Source organism: Panthera tigris, chromosome C2 (genome assembly GCF_018350195.1).
Source record: "Panthera tigris isolate Pti1 chromosome C2, P.tigris_Pti1_mat1.1, whole genome shotgun sequence".
NCBI lineage: Eukaryota > Metazoa > Chordata > Mammalia > Carnivora > Felidae > Panthera > Panthera tigris.
In genome coordinates, this window is record NC_056668.1 from 142,064,850 (window position 1) to 142,082,827 (window position 17,978).

Sequence of the window (17,978 nt, forward strand, 5' to 3'; positions counted from 1 at the left end):
TGGCATGTCAAGCTGCCACAGGCCGCCCCGGGGATTTGCACCAGGACTCTCGGTTTCATCAGAGTTGCCGCTGTAAGAAGTCTGGCCCGCAGACTGACTGGCCTGCCCTGGGGGCACTTTTAAAAGCAAAAGACTTTCAACAACAGTTTATCTTGAGCTTATGGGTTTCTCAGGGAGTATTCGAAATGTAATTCTGCCTATGGGTTCGCTTCATCCCAGGGGTCCAAGACTTAAGGAAAGTTTGAGAATTCATACATGAGATGATTTGCCTAAATCGGGGAGTGAGGGCAGAGTGAGTCTCCCTCCCTTTAGCCATAATTCCTATCTATTTCAGAACTCAGTGATGTAACTCTAGTTTATAGGGACTTCAAACTTATTTAGGAACTCTAAAACCTCAGAGTAGCTTGAAAACCTCTTCTGAGAGTTCAATTATCATGAGAAGAATTACATTACGCTGAGCCCCTGCTAATGGCCAAGCACTTTGTATATGTTTACACTGGCCCTCACCATCACCCTAAAGTGCAAGTACCATTTTTACCACCATTTTACAGGCAAGAAAACCGGGGCTCAAGGGGTCGAATAATTTGCCCAAGGTCAACTACTAAATGGTTAAGCCGAGATTCAAATATAGGTATCCAGGTTTTGAGAATCCACACCTTTCGTCCCTAGGCTATGTGGCCTCCCTATGTGAGATTTATGCAAAAAAGAAAAAAATTTAAATATGTCTAATGTGGATTCTGCAGGTAAGTTTCAGATTTTCTCCATTTTAAATATCCAAACTCTTCACTTCTGCTTTTGGGCATTTGATTTTCCATCATCAGATAGCAAGAAGAAATAAAAGGAAATACAATTCACCCACACAGATTCTGCTGTTTGTTTATGGCATTAATAAATGATCAAGGAAGCTGCCACAGCAGGGTACAATAAATCTCAGGGAATTTCTATATTCCTACTGTATATCCTTTTCAACTATTGCCATAGATAATCAAAATAAGCTCTATCTTTCTTTTAAATTGAAGATAATCTTTTAAGGGTAAGCTGTTGATCCAAATAATAGATTTCTTTGTGAAAGCCAGATTTCCGGTGTTGAAGGCCATTACCTGTTGGGTCATCTGGGGACAGGCTGTTTCCACTTGATGAATGATGTAATAAATGGTAATCCACTGTGAAAAAGTTGGGCTCGATTGGTTCTGGAGATCCCTGAGATAACTGGAACAGAAAAGGCAAAGCCACATGTTATTCTGCACTCAGAAGCAAATGATAGGAGATCACTTTCCCTATGTCTCCACATGGAGAGTTTAGTGCTGTGGTTTTCAATCCCTTGTAAATAGATAAAGGCACATCATCCTTTCAAAAGGACTTGTAAATTAGAGGCAGGCAAATTATAGCAGAAGCAAGGTAGACAATTCCCTGGTCACATGAAAAAGTAAAAACAACTCTGCACTTTTTAGTTTTATGAGAGCAAGATAAAAACAGATAGAAAAATAATGGCATGGGCTTGGAACATCAAAATGTTATTTGTATCAGGCCTATGAGGAATAACCTCCAGTTATTCAGCAGAACAATATGTTTAGCCCACATCATCATTGTTTTTCATGTATCTGCTTTGAACAATGCCTTCTTGTTTGACCAACACAACTGAGTTTCTTAATACATTTTGCTAAATTACTGTTGCTTAATTTTAATCTCCAAATATGAATCCCCAACACTTTAAAGGAGAGAGTAATTCACTAAACGACAGAATTTATTAAGGTTCCAATTATTTAATGGTCTTCTATAAAGCTGAATTTTTTAAGCAGAATTTTAGGCTATAAATATTTCTCAACCTCCTTTCACCTTTAATTCCAACCAGCACTCAGGCTGGCCAAGTTTTCATGCCTGTGTTAATGTAACCTATTAAAATGCCAATTCTTATTAATAAACCAGAAACAAATGGCACAATTTAGACTCTGCAATAGTAGTTGCCTTGGATTCACATGCTCTGCTCAGGAATTAAAATACACCATTGTTCAATCACTTGAGGAAACGCGCAGTATTCATTAAAATTCAACAACTATGCCTACCCTGTGACCCAGCAATCTCACTCTTAGGTATGAACACAAGAGAAATGAAGGACTTCTGTCCATCAAAAGAGGTACACAAGAATGTTCATAGCACCTTTATTCATAATAACCCCAAACTGGAAAAACCCCAAATGTCTACAGACAGAAGGATGGGTAGATATATTGTGGTGTGCTTATCCAATGGGATTCTGCAAAGCACAAAAAAGAACAAACTATAGATACAAACCGTAACAGGAACAAACATTGAGCAAAAGAAGCAAAAAGAAAACACAACATATGACCTCACGTATATGCACGTTCACAATCTGGCAAAGCTAACCAATGGTGATGAAGGTTAAGATAACAATTACATTGTGGCAGGGGATTTGACCAGGAAAAGGCAAGCAGGAACCTTCTTCAGCACAGGAAATGTTCTACATAGTGATGAGGGTGGTGGTCACATGGGTGAATGTGTCGGTAAAAGTTCATGGAGCTGGCCAGGTACCTCACTGTAGGCATTGTGCACTTTGTACCCTAATGAAAAACATTTTATATGAGCAACTGATAATTATTCCATCTATGTACTTTGGACACTATTAGTACAAATCATTTTTGTGTTTTCTAGTCTCCATGTTGCCAACAAATGTTGTACTGTAGAAAAAACTAAGGTTCCACCGTTTTTTATTCTTGAAAATTTACTTTCTTTACTTCAGTGACAACTGATAAAACTAATAACCCATTTGTAAAGGGACAAGATCATAGGATTGTAACATATCGTGATGCAGGACGATCAGATAGTCACATGCTTACTAATGCTCTCGTCAGTGCCATTAGGATGCCACAGAGGTAGCCCTGATCGCTCGGCGTTTCTCAGAGCCAAGCTAGTAGCTTGCTCCAACTAAGCTTAATACGTCTTGTAATGCTGAAAACGATTTCCTGGTATTGCCTTCCAAACGACTTCAGATGGGATTGTTTTTCATGTGATTGAGCATAGGAGTAATTTGGCTGCCTGAAGTGCTCATCCTAATTATAGAAGGCTTATTTAAGTCAACTTAATTATTTAGTAAACACCTTGGACTCCTCTTTCCCAGACGGGAAGTGTTTAAAGCTGTACAGTGATATATGTGAATTGTGACCCAGAGAGATCAAGAGAGCCATTTTACAATAACAAAGGCAAGTTCTTTTCCTTGATGCAAACCTTGAAGAGAGGAGTACTTGAGATTTCCAGCGCCTTTCACATAAGCAGTGTCCTTTAGCTTAAGAGCTGCAAATCCTCAGAGGGATGGGCCCATGGATGAAGGCAAGGGCTGAAATTCGGTTGAATCCCTTTTGTGTGTTTGAATCCCAGATATGTTTATTTTTATTCCAGAAACTTCTCGGAACTTCTTGTAGTACAGTGTTTCGACCTACATATTCTTTCAGTATATCGTTTTTGCCCCTCACTGTGTGTCATGATCTGAGCAGGTTTTGTAAAATAGAGATGAAAACCATCGAATCCCATATACCAATGGTCTATCCAGCTTATCAGCACCAGGCTGGGCAGCATGGAGGACACAGAAATGATGTGGCCTGCAATTCGGGTAATTAGGCTAATATACGCGAACAAAACGGTGAAGGAATAAACACTGAAGTGTAAAATGAGGTGGGGAGTTCTAAGCTTCCAAAAAGAAGTATGCTTCAAGAAGACCAGCATGATTTTCAGAAGCTCTGGAGCAGAAACACTGGAGCCAAGTCTTGAAGGATAGATTTGGGTGGATGCAAGGAAGTGAAGCAGACATTCCGGGTGAGTAGAACTTGGGGGCAAAGGCTGGGCACTGCATACCAGTAGCAAGGTGAATAAAGGGATGTGACATAAGTCCACATTATAGAGACGTGGGGATCTAGGCTGAAGAGAGGAAGGCAAGTGCCGCTCAGTAATTCAGTGGGGATTTTCTACCAACTATTGTGTGCCACACACACAGATCCAAACAATGGAAACAACCAATGGTGGCCAAAAATTCTACCCTGGAGCTTACTGCCTAATTGGGGAGGAATATGTCTGTGAAACAACCACCTGGATATATGGGAAATTGCAACTGTGCTGAATGCATTAAAGGACAGATCTATGGTTCTAGGAGAACAGACGGGAAAGGTTTTAACTTAGACGGGAAAGGTTTTCTGGAAAAAATGACACTTCTGCTGAGAGCTGAAAGAATCAGTGAGAATGAGTAAAGGATGGAAAAGGAAGATCTTTAAAGGCAGAAAAATAAGCATTTGCAAAGACTTAGGAAGCTGCATGGTAGACAGGCCTCAGTGCCTGTGGCTGGTGTAATTTCGACCACGAATGGCAAGAGAGTAGGAGATCAAGGTGGAGAGGTGGGCAGGGCTTGGACCAAACAGGACTGTCAATATGGTGGGTAGGATTTGGCAGTTTATACTAAGAGCCCCTGAACAGTTTTCAGTGTGTAGGTGGTGTGTGTGTGTGTGTGTGTGTGTGTGTGACATGATCAGATTCTGTTTTGAAAGGATCATTCTGGATGCAATGTGCACAGCAGTCTGCATGAGGCTGGCGATGCCAGGGTGGGTGCAGACCCAGAGGAAGGCTCCTGCAAATAATGCCAGCCTAGAAGCTGGGAGCCGGAGTTTACATAGTGAGGCAGGAAACTGGAGGGTATAAAGGTTTTTGAGTATGCCTTAAAAAAAAAAAAGCTATTGTTTAGAAACTCTTAGTCCTGCAAGATGGGTTAGAGAACAGGGAGATCATCAGAGAAGCTGTGACACTAACACCAGGGAGAAGTGCTAAGAGCTTGGACTAGGTGTTAGCCAAGAGGAAGATCAAAAACCCTCACTAATAACACTAGTAGTGCCTACAGCCATTTACTGAGGACTTAAACATTCTAGACACATTGGATGTTCTATCTGGTTCTTACATCTACCTCTACGGTGGGCATTATCCCCGTTCCACAGATGGGGACACTGAGAAGGAATGTGCTCAAGGATCATAGCTAGCAAGCGGCGGAAGCAGGGCTAGAACCCAGGGCTGTAACGTCAAGGGGTGAGCAAAACCACATATGTGAAGAAGATCCCGGGTGTTGATGACTCACAGGGCAAAAGAAATAACACGGAGCAGCTGAACATGACCGCAAGGTTTAAAGACTGAGCAAAAGGAAAACACGCTTCCAGCGATGGCGGTGCAGATGGAGGGAGGAAGAAGAAGAGTCCGATTCTGGACACACGAGACAGGCAAGAAAATGCTCACCCCGTAGGTGGAATACGGATGCTACCACAGAATGTTCGAAGCAGCGGCCCCTACGACTGGCAGAGGCTCTGAGGTGGCCAGCAGTCCTGGGCCATGTGGGCCCTTTTTTGCCTCTTGAGCATTCAGCTTAGAGGGGCACTGCCATCTCTGGCTTGTATGTCCTATTGGGAAGAATCCTTCTGAAATGACGGAAAAGGGCTCTCCTGCCCTGAACACACATCGACAGTTCTAAGGAGCAAATGTACACGTTTTGGAACTAGAGCCAAGTAAACAGTAAAGAGAACAAACTGTGTCCCTGTTACCACCCCTCCTCCCCCCGCCAAACTCACTGATTTTGAGCAAGGGCTGAGCAATTTTGGCTCGTCATTGTTCAAGTGAGAATATAGTACTTTTGGGGCAGAACCTAAATGAGGAGCAAAAAAAAAATGTGATCTTCATTAAATTCCCCAAACTATATCTTCTCTTCCATATCATAAAATAAGGGATCTTCGCTGCAGAACAACTACACAAATTATTTGGAATCTAATGTACTGAGGTAGGACTCCGAAGGAAATGAAACAACATAAATGCAATGAGGTGCCAGAAATGAGAACATTTTTAAGGCACTAAACCACACGTCACTCACCAGCCCTCTCTGATCTTTCTCCCTTCAGAGTTCCCTGTCCTCTCTGACTGAATTGTAACATGTTAAGAGGGAACATACTGTCTTCTTTTTCATCTTTTCTAACCTACAGCTCCTCTCTAGTCTTTTTTGTTAGGCTCTTACAGGCCACTCTGTTAACAGACACGTCCAGTATCTGTGCTCACTATTCTCTTACACTTCAGCACTCTCTCGCGGATGCACCTGTATCTTCTCACGGGTGGTCACTTTGCCACCCTCGCCCCTACTTCCCCCGGAAGCGGCCTTGCTGTTTACGTTTCCAACAAAGACTGTGTTTCTGACAAAGAATTCCAAAACTAAAAAAAAAAAAGGCTGGAAAATCACCATCCTATGCTATTTACAACCAGGAGCTCGTCCTCCCAGGACCTGAAGGTGGGACTGAGGGAGAAGATGAACAGGGCCCGGCCCCACTGGGCGGGAGAACCCTGCCGTAGACGCTTCTCCACTTGGTCCAAACAGGTCGGTGTTGGGCGCTGCTGATTTATGATGCCTCCATGGGGCCCTGACAGGGGCTACACAAAAATAAGGTAATTATTATGTGCATAAGAAGCCATTAATTAAAGCATGAAGAGAGGGGCAACCTGCTAATTGGAAAAGAGCCGGAAACCTGGAGTTAGGAGTTGAAGAGGCTGCCAGCTACTGAATAAGGTAACCTTGACCTTGCTGATCTGAGGTGAAGTACAGATTCGGAACCAAAGAAATGTGTTCTCCTCTCCTTGCAGTTTATTTATTTAAGAAAAAGGTTCTTTTTTTTTTTTCTGTAGAATCCCCCAGTCTGGATTTTGCTGATTATCCCCATGGTGTCTTTTAACATGTTCTCTTGTCCCATGTATTTGCTACCCGTTTGTAGTATCTGGATGTAGAGCAGGGATTGGCAAACTTCTTTGGCAAAGATCAGGTAGGAAATATGTACAGATTTACAGGTCTTGCAGTCTCTGTCACAGCTACTGTGCCTACAAGGTGAATGCAACCATAGACAATATGTAAGTGAATGCATTGGTTGTGTTCCAATAAAACTTTATGTCCAAAAACAGGCGATACACCAGATTGGCCTGAGGACCACGGTTTGCCCACTTCCAATATACAGGCTTCCTCAGATGCAGATCCAGGTTTTTAGCAAATACACAGCCATCGGGAGGCGTATGCCTGGTGGCCCCTCTTTCTGTGACATTAGCAACCACTGGTAATGATGTCTAGGTCCATTATTTCATTACAGGCGGCAAAATGACAATATTTTTTATTCCTTTAGTTGTTATTAGCTGGAGTACTAGTATAATGAGAAACTTCCCCCTGATCAATTTAATTACCCTGGGATAGAATTCATAAGGGAACCGCAGAATAAATGAATAAATGATTCTTTCCTTTTGCAAATAATTTTCAAAACAATGAGTTGGTTACTTAGCATCCTCCAAAGGTAACCAATGAGGGATTTCTTATTTTACTATCATGAACTCTTAGATTGAAACTTTACTTAAGGCTTTCCATCCATTGCAGCGATTATCCTTACTGATGCTCTAATTATCCACTAGACAGCCAGCGGGAGCCTCTTTAAGTTGGCTCCTGAGTCCTTTTGACACATCCCCAGTAATCCTTGATGGCATCCTCACTACGCATTCTATTATGTCAAGACATTCCATTCTAATCTCATTCAGCTCCTGTTCTAGCCCTGCAATCACTCTATCTCCTAGGAGCCATGGGTGCTCAGGGAGCTCTCCGCTGCTTGCTTAGTTTCTAGACAATTTAGTGGAAATATTAGGAAATATGTATATACTTATTTATTTATTAATTTTTTTAAATGTTTATTTATTATTGACAGAGAGAGACAACATGTGCAAAGGAGGGGCAGAGAGAGGAGGAGACCAGGATCCGAAGGCAGGCTCCAGGCTCTGAGCTGTCAGCACAGAGCCTGACGATGTGGGGCTCAAACCCACAAACCGCAACACCCTGACCTGAGCCGGAGTCAGATGCTTGACCGACTGAGCCACCCAGGTGCCCCGAAATATGGATATTTTTAAAAGAAAAGATTTATCATGAATTCATACTTATTCATATTGGTATTTCCAATTCTATATTATTAACTGGATAATATATAAATATTATCTATATATTATATTGATAATATGTAAATATTATCAATATAAATGTATATTGAATTAATATATTCTATCTTGTTTCTATTTCTCCTTTCTCCCATGCCGAAAATCCTAGTTTCCCCAAACTCTATACAATCACATGCTGTACTCTCCTACAATTTTAGCCAAGATTGAGAAGACCGGACTGAAGATCTGCTGAAGTAAGTCATAAATAAAGAGCTTAGTTTCTTAGAAAAGGGATTTTCCCACTTCTACACTCTTCTATATATCCTGCTGGGTCTTAGGCCATTAATCAGAAGGCAGGCACAATCATCCCATAACTGTTCCTCAAACTGGAGATGTAGAGGCCCTGGATTTCAGGACAGATTTCAGAGGGGAAGGTGGAAATCAAATGCATTTTATATGCTATCACTGCTTGCTTCTTCCATGGCCCTGATGTAGGTGACTGTGTTAGTAGTCAAAGGCCAATTGGCCACTCTACCGAGATCACATAGGGGATGAAAAATCCATTTCCGAACAAAAATTGTCACTAACAAAAGATTATACCAGAAAGGGTGAAAAACAGAGGTCACAAAGTTTTCTCATTTGTGTTTAGAGGAGGGCAGGAGGGCTTCTTTTTATATCCATATAAAAATATAAATATTAAATATATCAGCATATATCATATATTATATATATCAATAAATAGACTATATTATACACAACATACTTATCAATATAGAATATACTCTCTATTCAACGATCATACATTAAGCCCCATCACGTGCCAGGCACTGTGCAAGACCACGGGCAATCAAAGATGGATACGACACACTCACTGCCTTTGGGGGAGACAGAAATGTAAGCCAGATAAAAAGCTCTTTAAACACAACAATGCGAGTAAACTAAAAAAGCACAGAGAAAAGGGAGATTGATTGTGTACAGGGAAAAGTGAGGGAGATTTTTATGGAGGAGCTGGCCTCTCAGTTCAGTGGTGGAGAATAGGAGGTGTATTAATATTCCAGGCAGATTTGTTTAGTCACAGGAGAGGAGGCCTGCCTCCATGATCAGGAGCGCATACGCCGTGATGGAACGAACCACCACAAGCTTGTAGTGTCAGAGGGGACTATGGCATTCCTCACCGGAGAAATGTGCCTCTAAACAAAGTTGAGAAAAGGGATAAGTCTTTGAGTTCCGTCCCCCCCTTCCCCCCTGCCCCTGCCACCCTGGGCTCCCTGAATGCCTTTGACCACCCCCATTAATCCCTTTTTATTCCCCAGACCAAGGGCAGAAGGTTAAGTGCTCTGAGAGAAGCCTCCACTGTACAGAGGAAGGCCTACAAGGTGGTGGGGTCAGTTTAACAAAAGAGCATCTTTTTTCTGTCTGGACAGAAAAGAAAGCCAGCAAGAAAGGGATGCAAACCAAAAATCTAAGTGACGGAAGAGAGAATACTCTGCTTTAAGGAAGGACATGCACTGGTGGAAAATCTCAACAATGCGGGGGGGGGGGGGGGGGGGGGGGGGGGGGAGGGAACCTTCGTGCAAGCTGTGATGCAGGCACTTTGATCTCTTAAAGCTGGGATTTCTGTTAAACTAAATAACTAAATTTGTATACAAAGTGGATTATTCTGCATATCATTTTAATAAGAATATGAAAACCTAGCAACATGTAATGTTTTCATGGGAGACTTGAGGCTCCGTCTTCCTAAAATACATTTATTGGTGTTCGTGATGCAATATGTAAATATCATAAAAATAAATATCCACAGTCTCATCCACTTCTGTTTGATCTACTTGAGCTTTGTTTCTTGGCCTCATTTGCCAACACAGCCCATGAAAGAAATTGCGCTCTTGATCTCTGATGAGGTAGGGTTTATGTTCTGTTTACCTGCTGCCGTGTCTGTTTTTCCATCTCCTGTTTGTGTGTCGGCGGACGCCGCTGATGTAAAAGGTAACAGAGCAAACACATACTGTTTGCATTTCGTATCAAAGGGCCCATCATACTGCCTGAATAAGGAGTACATTTATGCTTAAGATTGGATCCATTAAAGGAAAAAGAAACTCTAAAGAAAAAGAGCATTGGCGGCATGATGGTTTCAAAGTTTAAGTGTAGGTAAAACTTTACAAATGTACCTATAAAATTGGAACAGGCCCAAACCGCTAGGGCCTGGGGTCTTTCGGGGACAGGAAAAGGGAAGTTTGTGGCCAGCTCCAAGGGCTATATCGAAATGGCTACCGACCAGGACAAAGGGATTTCCTCTTCTCCAGTCGTGCTAATCAGAGATAGACAATTTTCTTTCCATCCGGTTGATTTAACCTTTTTGTGATTTAATATTCGTGGGTATAATTAGAAACATTTACTAACACCCAAGGTCTAGGAGATTGTAGAATGTCGAAGATGGGAAAAACTTAGAAATATAGTTGGCTCTTGAACAACATGGGTTTGAACTACATGGGTCCACATATGTGGATTTCTCACAGTGCAGTGCTGTAAATGTATTTTCTCCTCCTTATGATTTTATTTCTAGCTTATACAGTATATAATATATAACTTACAAAATGTGTTTTAATCCACTATTTATGCTATCGGCAAGTCTTTCAACAGTGGGCTATTAGTAATGAAGGTTTGGGGAAGTCACAAGTTATATGTGGGTTTTCAACTGTGCAGGAGCAGGTGTTCAGTGTCCCTCCTCCCCATGGTGGTCGGGGGTCAACAGTGGTTCTTTCCACCCTCCTAGGTGATAAAAATCACAGCTTCGCCCAGTTAAATGAATTGTTTGGGTGGCACAGCTCAATTAAGGGGCTTCCTAGAGAATGTTCTAATAAAATATTACATTCTCTTAAATAAAAAACAGAATTCTTTTTAAAAAGGCTAAAGTATATTTTTAATTAAAGATGTTTAATAACATTTATTCTTTGGAAAACATGTAATCATACTGAAGCAATTTTCTATTCGTCTTCTGAGATGATGGCCACAGAAATAAAGGTGAGAAAATTAGAGGCAAAGATAACCTTGATTTAGTATCATAAGCAGTGCTGTGGTCTGAATGTTCGTGTCCCCTCAAATTTGTATGTTGAAACCTAACCCCCAAAGTGATGGTATTGACTCATTGTGAGGTAATTCGGTCACGAAGACAGAGCCCTCATGGAAGTGATTTTATAAAAAAGTGCCCTTATAAAGAGGCCCCAGAGAGTTTCCTTGCCTCAATTGCCACGTGAGGATAGGAGAAGTCAAAAGTCTGCAACTGGGAAGAGGGCTTGTACCAAACATGACCGTGCTGGCACCTTGATATTGGACAGTTTCCAGAACTGAGAGCAGTCTCTGCTGTTTATAAGCTCCCCGGTTTATGGTGTCTTTTTTATAGAGCTTGGAAGGACCAAAACAAATAACGATAGTATCCTTTAATAGAAGATAGACCTTAAAAAGTACAAAGCAGAGAAGTTATAAAAATTTAACTCTTCCGATGTGTTTTTGTTAGCCAAAGTAGAATTCCTATATGTAGAATACGGTACCTTTTTAATTTCAGATTTCAAATTGCAAGGGTTACTCTGCTGGCTGAAGAGGGATTTCTTGAATCTCTCTATAACCCTTCTTTTCAAATTGTGGTGCAAAGCTGGAGGAAGCTGCATAAAATGAGAAAACAATTACTGTAAGCAAATTGGTAACAGTGTACAGACGACTTCTGGAAGCATTTACTGAGGGTCAGTGTAACAATACGAATTCAACAGGACTAAATAAGAATATAAATTTTACTCCAAATATCATGACTAGGTGTGATAATTTTTCACTCCACAATCCAGAAGGAATATATTACTCCTCTCTCTTTCAAAAGGCTGCTTCCATTTATACTATTGTTCCTTCATTTTATTGGTATTATTTTTCATATAAAAACTAAATTGCACATATAAATTGAATTTTGCAAAGAACAGACTTCACGAGGAAGGATGCATTCTATCACATGTTTACGTGCTATGTCATGCCCAGAATTGTGCTAAACACCCTGACCAAGGTCCTAAAGGATCTGACGCTTTGTGTTTTATGTTTTCTTTGTGTTTTGTTTTTGTTTTTGTTTGTTTGTTTGTTTAGAGAGAGAGTGAGCACGAGCTGGGGAGAGGGGCAGAGGGAGAGAAAAAGAGAATCCTAAGCAGACTCCATGCTCAACCCTCAGCACGGAGCCCATCGCAGGGCTTGATCCCATGACCCTGGGATCCTGACCTGAGCTGACATAAAGAGTCGGATGCTCAACCGACTGAGCCACACAGGCGCTCCTGAAGGATCTGACACTTTGGAACAGGAAGCACATATCTGCACTACGAAGTCAGATGCCTGTCTGTGAGCGCTCCTGACATTCACATAGAGATCAGACTGTAGGGACCAATCTTGTCAAGAAGAAAAGAATGAATTAGTATACATTAGGGCTGTGCCAGGATGAGTTGGATTTAATGACTTAGTAGCAAGTCACTTTGAAATCTCTGAAAATATGGCAATTGGATGAAATTAGAGATTTCAAAACATTGATTTTGTAGAGATCTGCAGGTTGAATTTACACAAGGAAACCAAAGATCCTGAGAAGCACAGAGGGTTGAAGTAAAGTTTGGAAGAAGGATAATAGAGCAAAGAAATAGGGTCAGAATGATAAGTAGTCTCAGAGTGGAAATAACATTTGGTTTGTGGAGAGGATTTGGAAGGAGAGGAAAAAGAATCATTAAGAAAAGAGATGGCTAAGTGGGAAGGAAGATGTAGTAGTAGGCACTCTCAAGATTGAAAACAAAACAAAACAAATCCAGCCGACAAAAATACAAGAATAGAATTAAAGGCTCAGACCAAAAGGAGACAAATGTGGTAGTGGCAGTTATTTACCCCCCATTCCATTTTTCTATACTCTCTTACTGTTTAGGTTTGGTGCCATGTGACCCCTTTGGCCACTAAAAATGGTATGTGTCACTCCGAGGATGTGGCAATTCAAGGACGGCATCCTTCTCCTCCATCCCTGTCTGCCCTGGGCAAGGAGCTTGGCGCCCATCCGTTCCAGATGGCACAGCCACAAGATGGAGGAGGGCCACCTGACCCGCCCAAATTTAGCTGAGTGAGAAATAAACCACTGCTGTGCCAAGCAAAGAGATTTCGGGTGTATCTGTTAGTGTAGTGTAACTTACCACATCCTGGCTACAAGGAATGTCCATTCATTCAAGTTACATGAAGCAGGGGAATGTATAAAAGGTAATAGAGAAATGAATGGGGTCAATGGGGGCTCACAACGGCTTCTCATACCCAGAGAAAAACTGTTCATCAGCCCAGACACAACAGAATGTGGGACCCATTATGAAGCGCTGTAATGCCATAAACAGAAAAACAATGTAATTGAAAAATGTTTTAACAGTACCATCGGTAATTCTAGTCAATCCTTTGATTTTACTTGAGTCAAAGCAGGCTTAATTACAGAGGAACCAAGATTCTGCTGGAGGATCTGAAGTCCTTTAGTATGCTCTGGAAGGTTCTGTAAGTTGACAGCATTGAATCTGTAATGAGCTCTTTTTATTTCAGAACTAGAGCATTCTTGTGCCTTGCTCCAGATGTAATTGAATCACTCTCCTTATCCCCAGCAAATGGTCATAATTATTGTCCTTGTACATGGAATGAAAAGGGAAATAAATGTGGACAGAGAGAGAGGGAGAGAAAGAGAGGGAGAGGGTGAGGGAGAGGGAGAGGGAGGGAGGGAGGGAGAGAGAGAGAGAGAGAGAGAGAGAGAGAGATTTCTTGGCATTAATAAGCAAATGGTTGGAAGACAGATGAGAAGGAAAATGAGTATAAGTGATACATGTGTGCATGACAGATTAGCAAAAGTAATGAATTTAACTTAAGAGTGGGACCAGGCAAAGAAGGGAAGGGTCCTGTGCACACCTTTCTAGCAAGGGGATTGGTTAGAGAGGAGTGGATGGGAGAAGTGCCTGGAGATACCTTTTTGGTTTTGAGAATTCCCTACCCTTACCACGGGAAGTTGCCACTTCCCTAAATCAAACACCAGAGGGCAGTGTTGGCCCAGGACCGTCTAGTTGTTGCCTTGCACGATTCCAATTGCCAAAGAGCGGCAGCAAGCCTTCTGTGATCCACCTAACTGCACAGCGGACTTCTGAAGGTGTGAAGTACCAGTGGGTCCACAGGTTCCTTTGAAAGAGACTAACCCCAGCACTGGCAGCTGTCACTACCGGACTGCTAATTCAAATAGTCTTAAAATCCTTGCTATTCATTTAACTTGATAAGCCTCTAATTAACTCAGAATTGCTTTTATTGCTCCTGATTGCTTGAATTAATTCTCATAAAAGCTTTCTTGAATAAGTTAACAGTCGACTTAAGATTCATACACGAGACAGTATTAGAAAGCTATTTTACTTATTGGAATAATTATCACGATAGCCAGCACCCCATCTTTAAAATTTTCATGGAAGAATTTAAAATTTTGCGCAGAATGATACATAGTTCAATTGCTGAAGAAGTAAGTATACTATACTATATACAAGAACTATAATACTAAGAATAGAATATTAACACCTATGATTCCTATGTGTCAGTTACTATGATTACTCTTTTGTGTGCATTATGTCCCTTTTCTCCCCACAATAAACTTGTAAGGCAGCTACTGTGTTACAAGTAAGGAAATCAGAGCTTCAAGACATTATGTAACATGCATAACGACTGAGTTGGTTCCTCTTTTAACACAACCCTTATCCCAGAGCACACACACCACCACTGGTATTTCTACAGTGTAACACTTTACAAACACTCCACATACATTATTTCCTTCATTGCAATAGTCCCAGAAACTACCCGAATCTTACTGATGGAGAAACTGATTCTAGAAAAGATGAGTCTCTCAACACCACACATCTAAGAGCTTATTTTTTGTTTTTACCATCCCAAAGTAACAACAGAAAAGATGAAATCTGATCTCTATGTTCTATACCAGAGTCTTGAACTTGCATGATGTAGGGATACTTCTTAAAGATACATTCTCTAGTGTCTCTAAGAATACCTAGTGCACACCAGCAATAATGGAGAGTGTCCCATTTGAAGTGACTTAAATAATATCTTTTCTGTAAAAACAAATTATTTTGATATATTACTACCTAAAAGGAGATTTCCCTAAATGCTAACAAAAATTCAAAGATCATTATCAAAATAAAGGCACAAAATGTAAGCTTTCTCTTAGAATCTGCAAACCCTGAAAACACGAGTCCACTTGGATGCATGGCTTTACCCTAAATCCGGTGTAATCTATCCCCCTTGCCATTAGGAACCAGGAGACCCAGATAAGAGACAGTAAGGAGGGTTCCAATTCCATCTATGACTATTGCTGAAAAGAGCAGTTTGTTTCACTGATGACAGCCAGAGTATAACTTCATCCGACGGACAGCTGTTCCCAGCCACAGTTTTTGTTCTATCAGCAACAATTGTGGTTGTTAAGATGGCAGTCTGAGGCTGGTCCACCTAACTGCCCGTCTGTGCTCTAGGAGACAGATGTTTGGTTTTTAAAAGTTGCTATGTGCTGATTTTCAAAGCATTTCTTTAACCAAGCCATCGGATTCTGAGTACAGAATTAAATCCAAAGCATAAGTTGGCTGCGTAGGTCTCAGCTAAGCAACAACACACAAAGACTCGTATTAAAAGGTAACGTATGTACCTTGGTCACCGTATGTGCCCGGAGATGGATTTTGGTTTCCAGCAATGGAAATGAACCACTGATTTTATTCTCAGCTGGCTGTCTTAAGATTACCATCTCAGTTTTGATAAAAGCAGATGTCAAATCAGTGAAGGCAGCGTAAGGATTTTAACATCCTGCCTTTTACAATAGTTGCTTTTAGATGATTTCCAAGATCTGTCTCCATGGAAACTGGATAGGAAAGGCCACCATCAGCCCAGAGTGTCCCCTGTAAGGTTATCTGCCGGTTGTCGGGAAGGGTGAGGTCCTGCAATTCAGGGCAGGTACCACAGGCGTAAGCCCACCAAGGAGGCTGACTAGGAAATAAACATGGGGACAAGAAGAGTTGTTTGTTTGTTTGTGTGCTCGTTTGTTGATTCAGATTTACTTTCAGCAGATTTCCTTTGGAATTAGCAGACAGAGAAGACTGATCTTGGCCTTCCACCTGTAGCAAATAGGAAGGTATCATGTTCAGACTTGTTTTTATCTCCTTCATTTGAAAGGCATTGTCTTGGGCTAGCATGATAATTTAAAGTTCCCCAAAAGGGAAACATTCCTTCCTATTTGCAATGTCATAAACTTTCAAGTATTCTGGAAATACATTTTAAAAACCACAATGGTTACATCTGAACTTGTAGCAAGGAATGCCAGCTTGCCAAAAAATATGAAATCATTTGTTATGCTGAAGTGTGAGAGCATAATAATAAGATATTTATAATCATTTCATTCTTGCTTTAACATTACTTTGAAATCCAACAAAGAAATGGAACACATCCATCAAAAAGTTTTTTATTATATAAAAATTAGCAAGACAGGCATATGGAAACTATATTTAAATTTCAAAGTATACTTTCTCTCAATTTAGTAGTTAAGCATTGAGGTAACCAATAAGCTATTTAAAGCTATTTCCTTAACGCTAAAGAATGCTTCCCCATATTTCTACACCAGCATTTAAATGGAAATGCATTTTTGAATATAATATCTTTACTCAATAGAGATATGGCAGATTATGTTTTGATTTATTAACCAATTTTCTACATCCCCCTCATACTTCCTTGTACCCCTTCACCCTCTTTCATTTAATCAGGTAGACAGTTCGGTGGGATTGCCTAAGGGAAAGGTTGACAGCAGAAAATGGAGGAAAAAAGTAATCAATTTCAGACTCTTGAGTCTCAAAAGGCTAGCCCTAAGAGTGATTGGAAGGAATAGCAGATTTGGGGGGAAAACGTGACAGGTAAGAGCCAGGCTAGGGAGAAGCCAAAGGGGAAGCAGTGAGAACTCAGAGGTGGCTGGGTCCCACAGAAGGGAGTCCCTTGCCTAGTCCCCCAGCCCAAGTGTGACAGTTGCCTACTTGTTGCCTCTCGGCTCCAAATTCACCCTTTGGTGCCCTGCATGTGACACTGGAATTTCTCCCTTGCCAGGATGTTGGGCTCTGTCTGTAGAGAGAGAGCACTGGAGGGATGCTGGAGGAGAACGGTGCTTGACTTTCTGGTCCCAGTGATGCTCCCGCCTTGCCTCAGTCCTGCAGCACTGAGTGGTCAGCAGCCAAGGGGAAACCAGAGTGGTGCTTACCCCTAGACAGTTTCACTGGCACCAATCCTATAGGCAGCTTCCCAGAATGTTCCATGGAGGAGCACCTACCAGTGGGAAGCCTCCTCTGGTCCCATAGAGGGTATTTCCCAGCCCAAGCCACACGTGCTGATTTCCAACAAGTTCCACAGCATGACAGCTCAGCATGGATTACTTGCCCTAACCCCCCAGGGGAAGGCTTCCTGCAAATTTCTCTAGCACAGCATCTCAGTGGATTTCTCTGATCTTTCCGATGAGGTCTGGACCTGAGCCCAGGATGGGAGTGTCCTCTTCTCTTTTCTTCCTTTCTTGGATGCTCTGCCTCAGCCCTATAAATAGTGATTTCCATATCTGCTCTTGCTATGTTCTTTAGATATTCTCTTCTCCTCCTTCTTAAATAATACCGTTACTATTAATAATTTTTTAGTAATTCTTTATATTAAATCTTCCCTGTTGAAATTACTGTGTGGTTTCTGTCTCCTAACTGGACCCTCACTGACAACAGATTAGGCTCCAGCAAGGTCCCAGAAGAAGGACCCATACAGATGGGAATTGGGACTTGGTTTGATTGTGCCCTTGGAACCAAGCCCAGTGCTGAATTTTGCCACGGGACACGGGACGCTGATAGCCCATGACATGCGGTGGCATCACAATTGATCAAGTATCACCATGATAAAGAGCCAACTGAAGGAAGTGCCCT

At 41.5% G+C, this 17,978-nt stretch overlaps 1 protein-coding gene and 1 long non-coding RNA gene across 6 annotated transcripts in view; one reads left to right on the forward strand and one right to left on the reverse strand.

Annotated features, from left to right (window-relative positions):
* NEK10 (NIMA related kinase 10) overlaps positions 1 to 17,978 on the reverse strand; it is a 224,615-nt gene that overhangs the window by 8,654 nt on the left and 197,983 nt on the right. For all 5 annotated transcript variants that reach the window (XM_042998421.1, XM_042998420.1, XM_042998419.1 and 2 more), the window contains 2 exons: positions 11,526 to 11,636; positions 1,101 to 1,209 (listed from right to left, as the gene is read on the reverse strand). In XM_042998421.1, the coding sequence (XP_042854355.1) occupies positions 1,101 to 1,209; positions 11,526 to 11,636 (220 nt within the window). The remainder of the gene's footprint in view (positions 1 to 1,100; positions 1,210 to 11,525; positions 11,637 to 17,978) is intronic.
* LOC122241943 lies at positions 7,894 to 9,506 on the forward strand. The gene is made up of 3 exons (XR_006222037.1): positions 7,894 to 7,930; positions 8,150 to 8,234; positions 9,405 to 9,506. It is a non-coding gene; the product is annotated as an uncharacterized LOC122241943 (long non-coding RNA).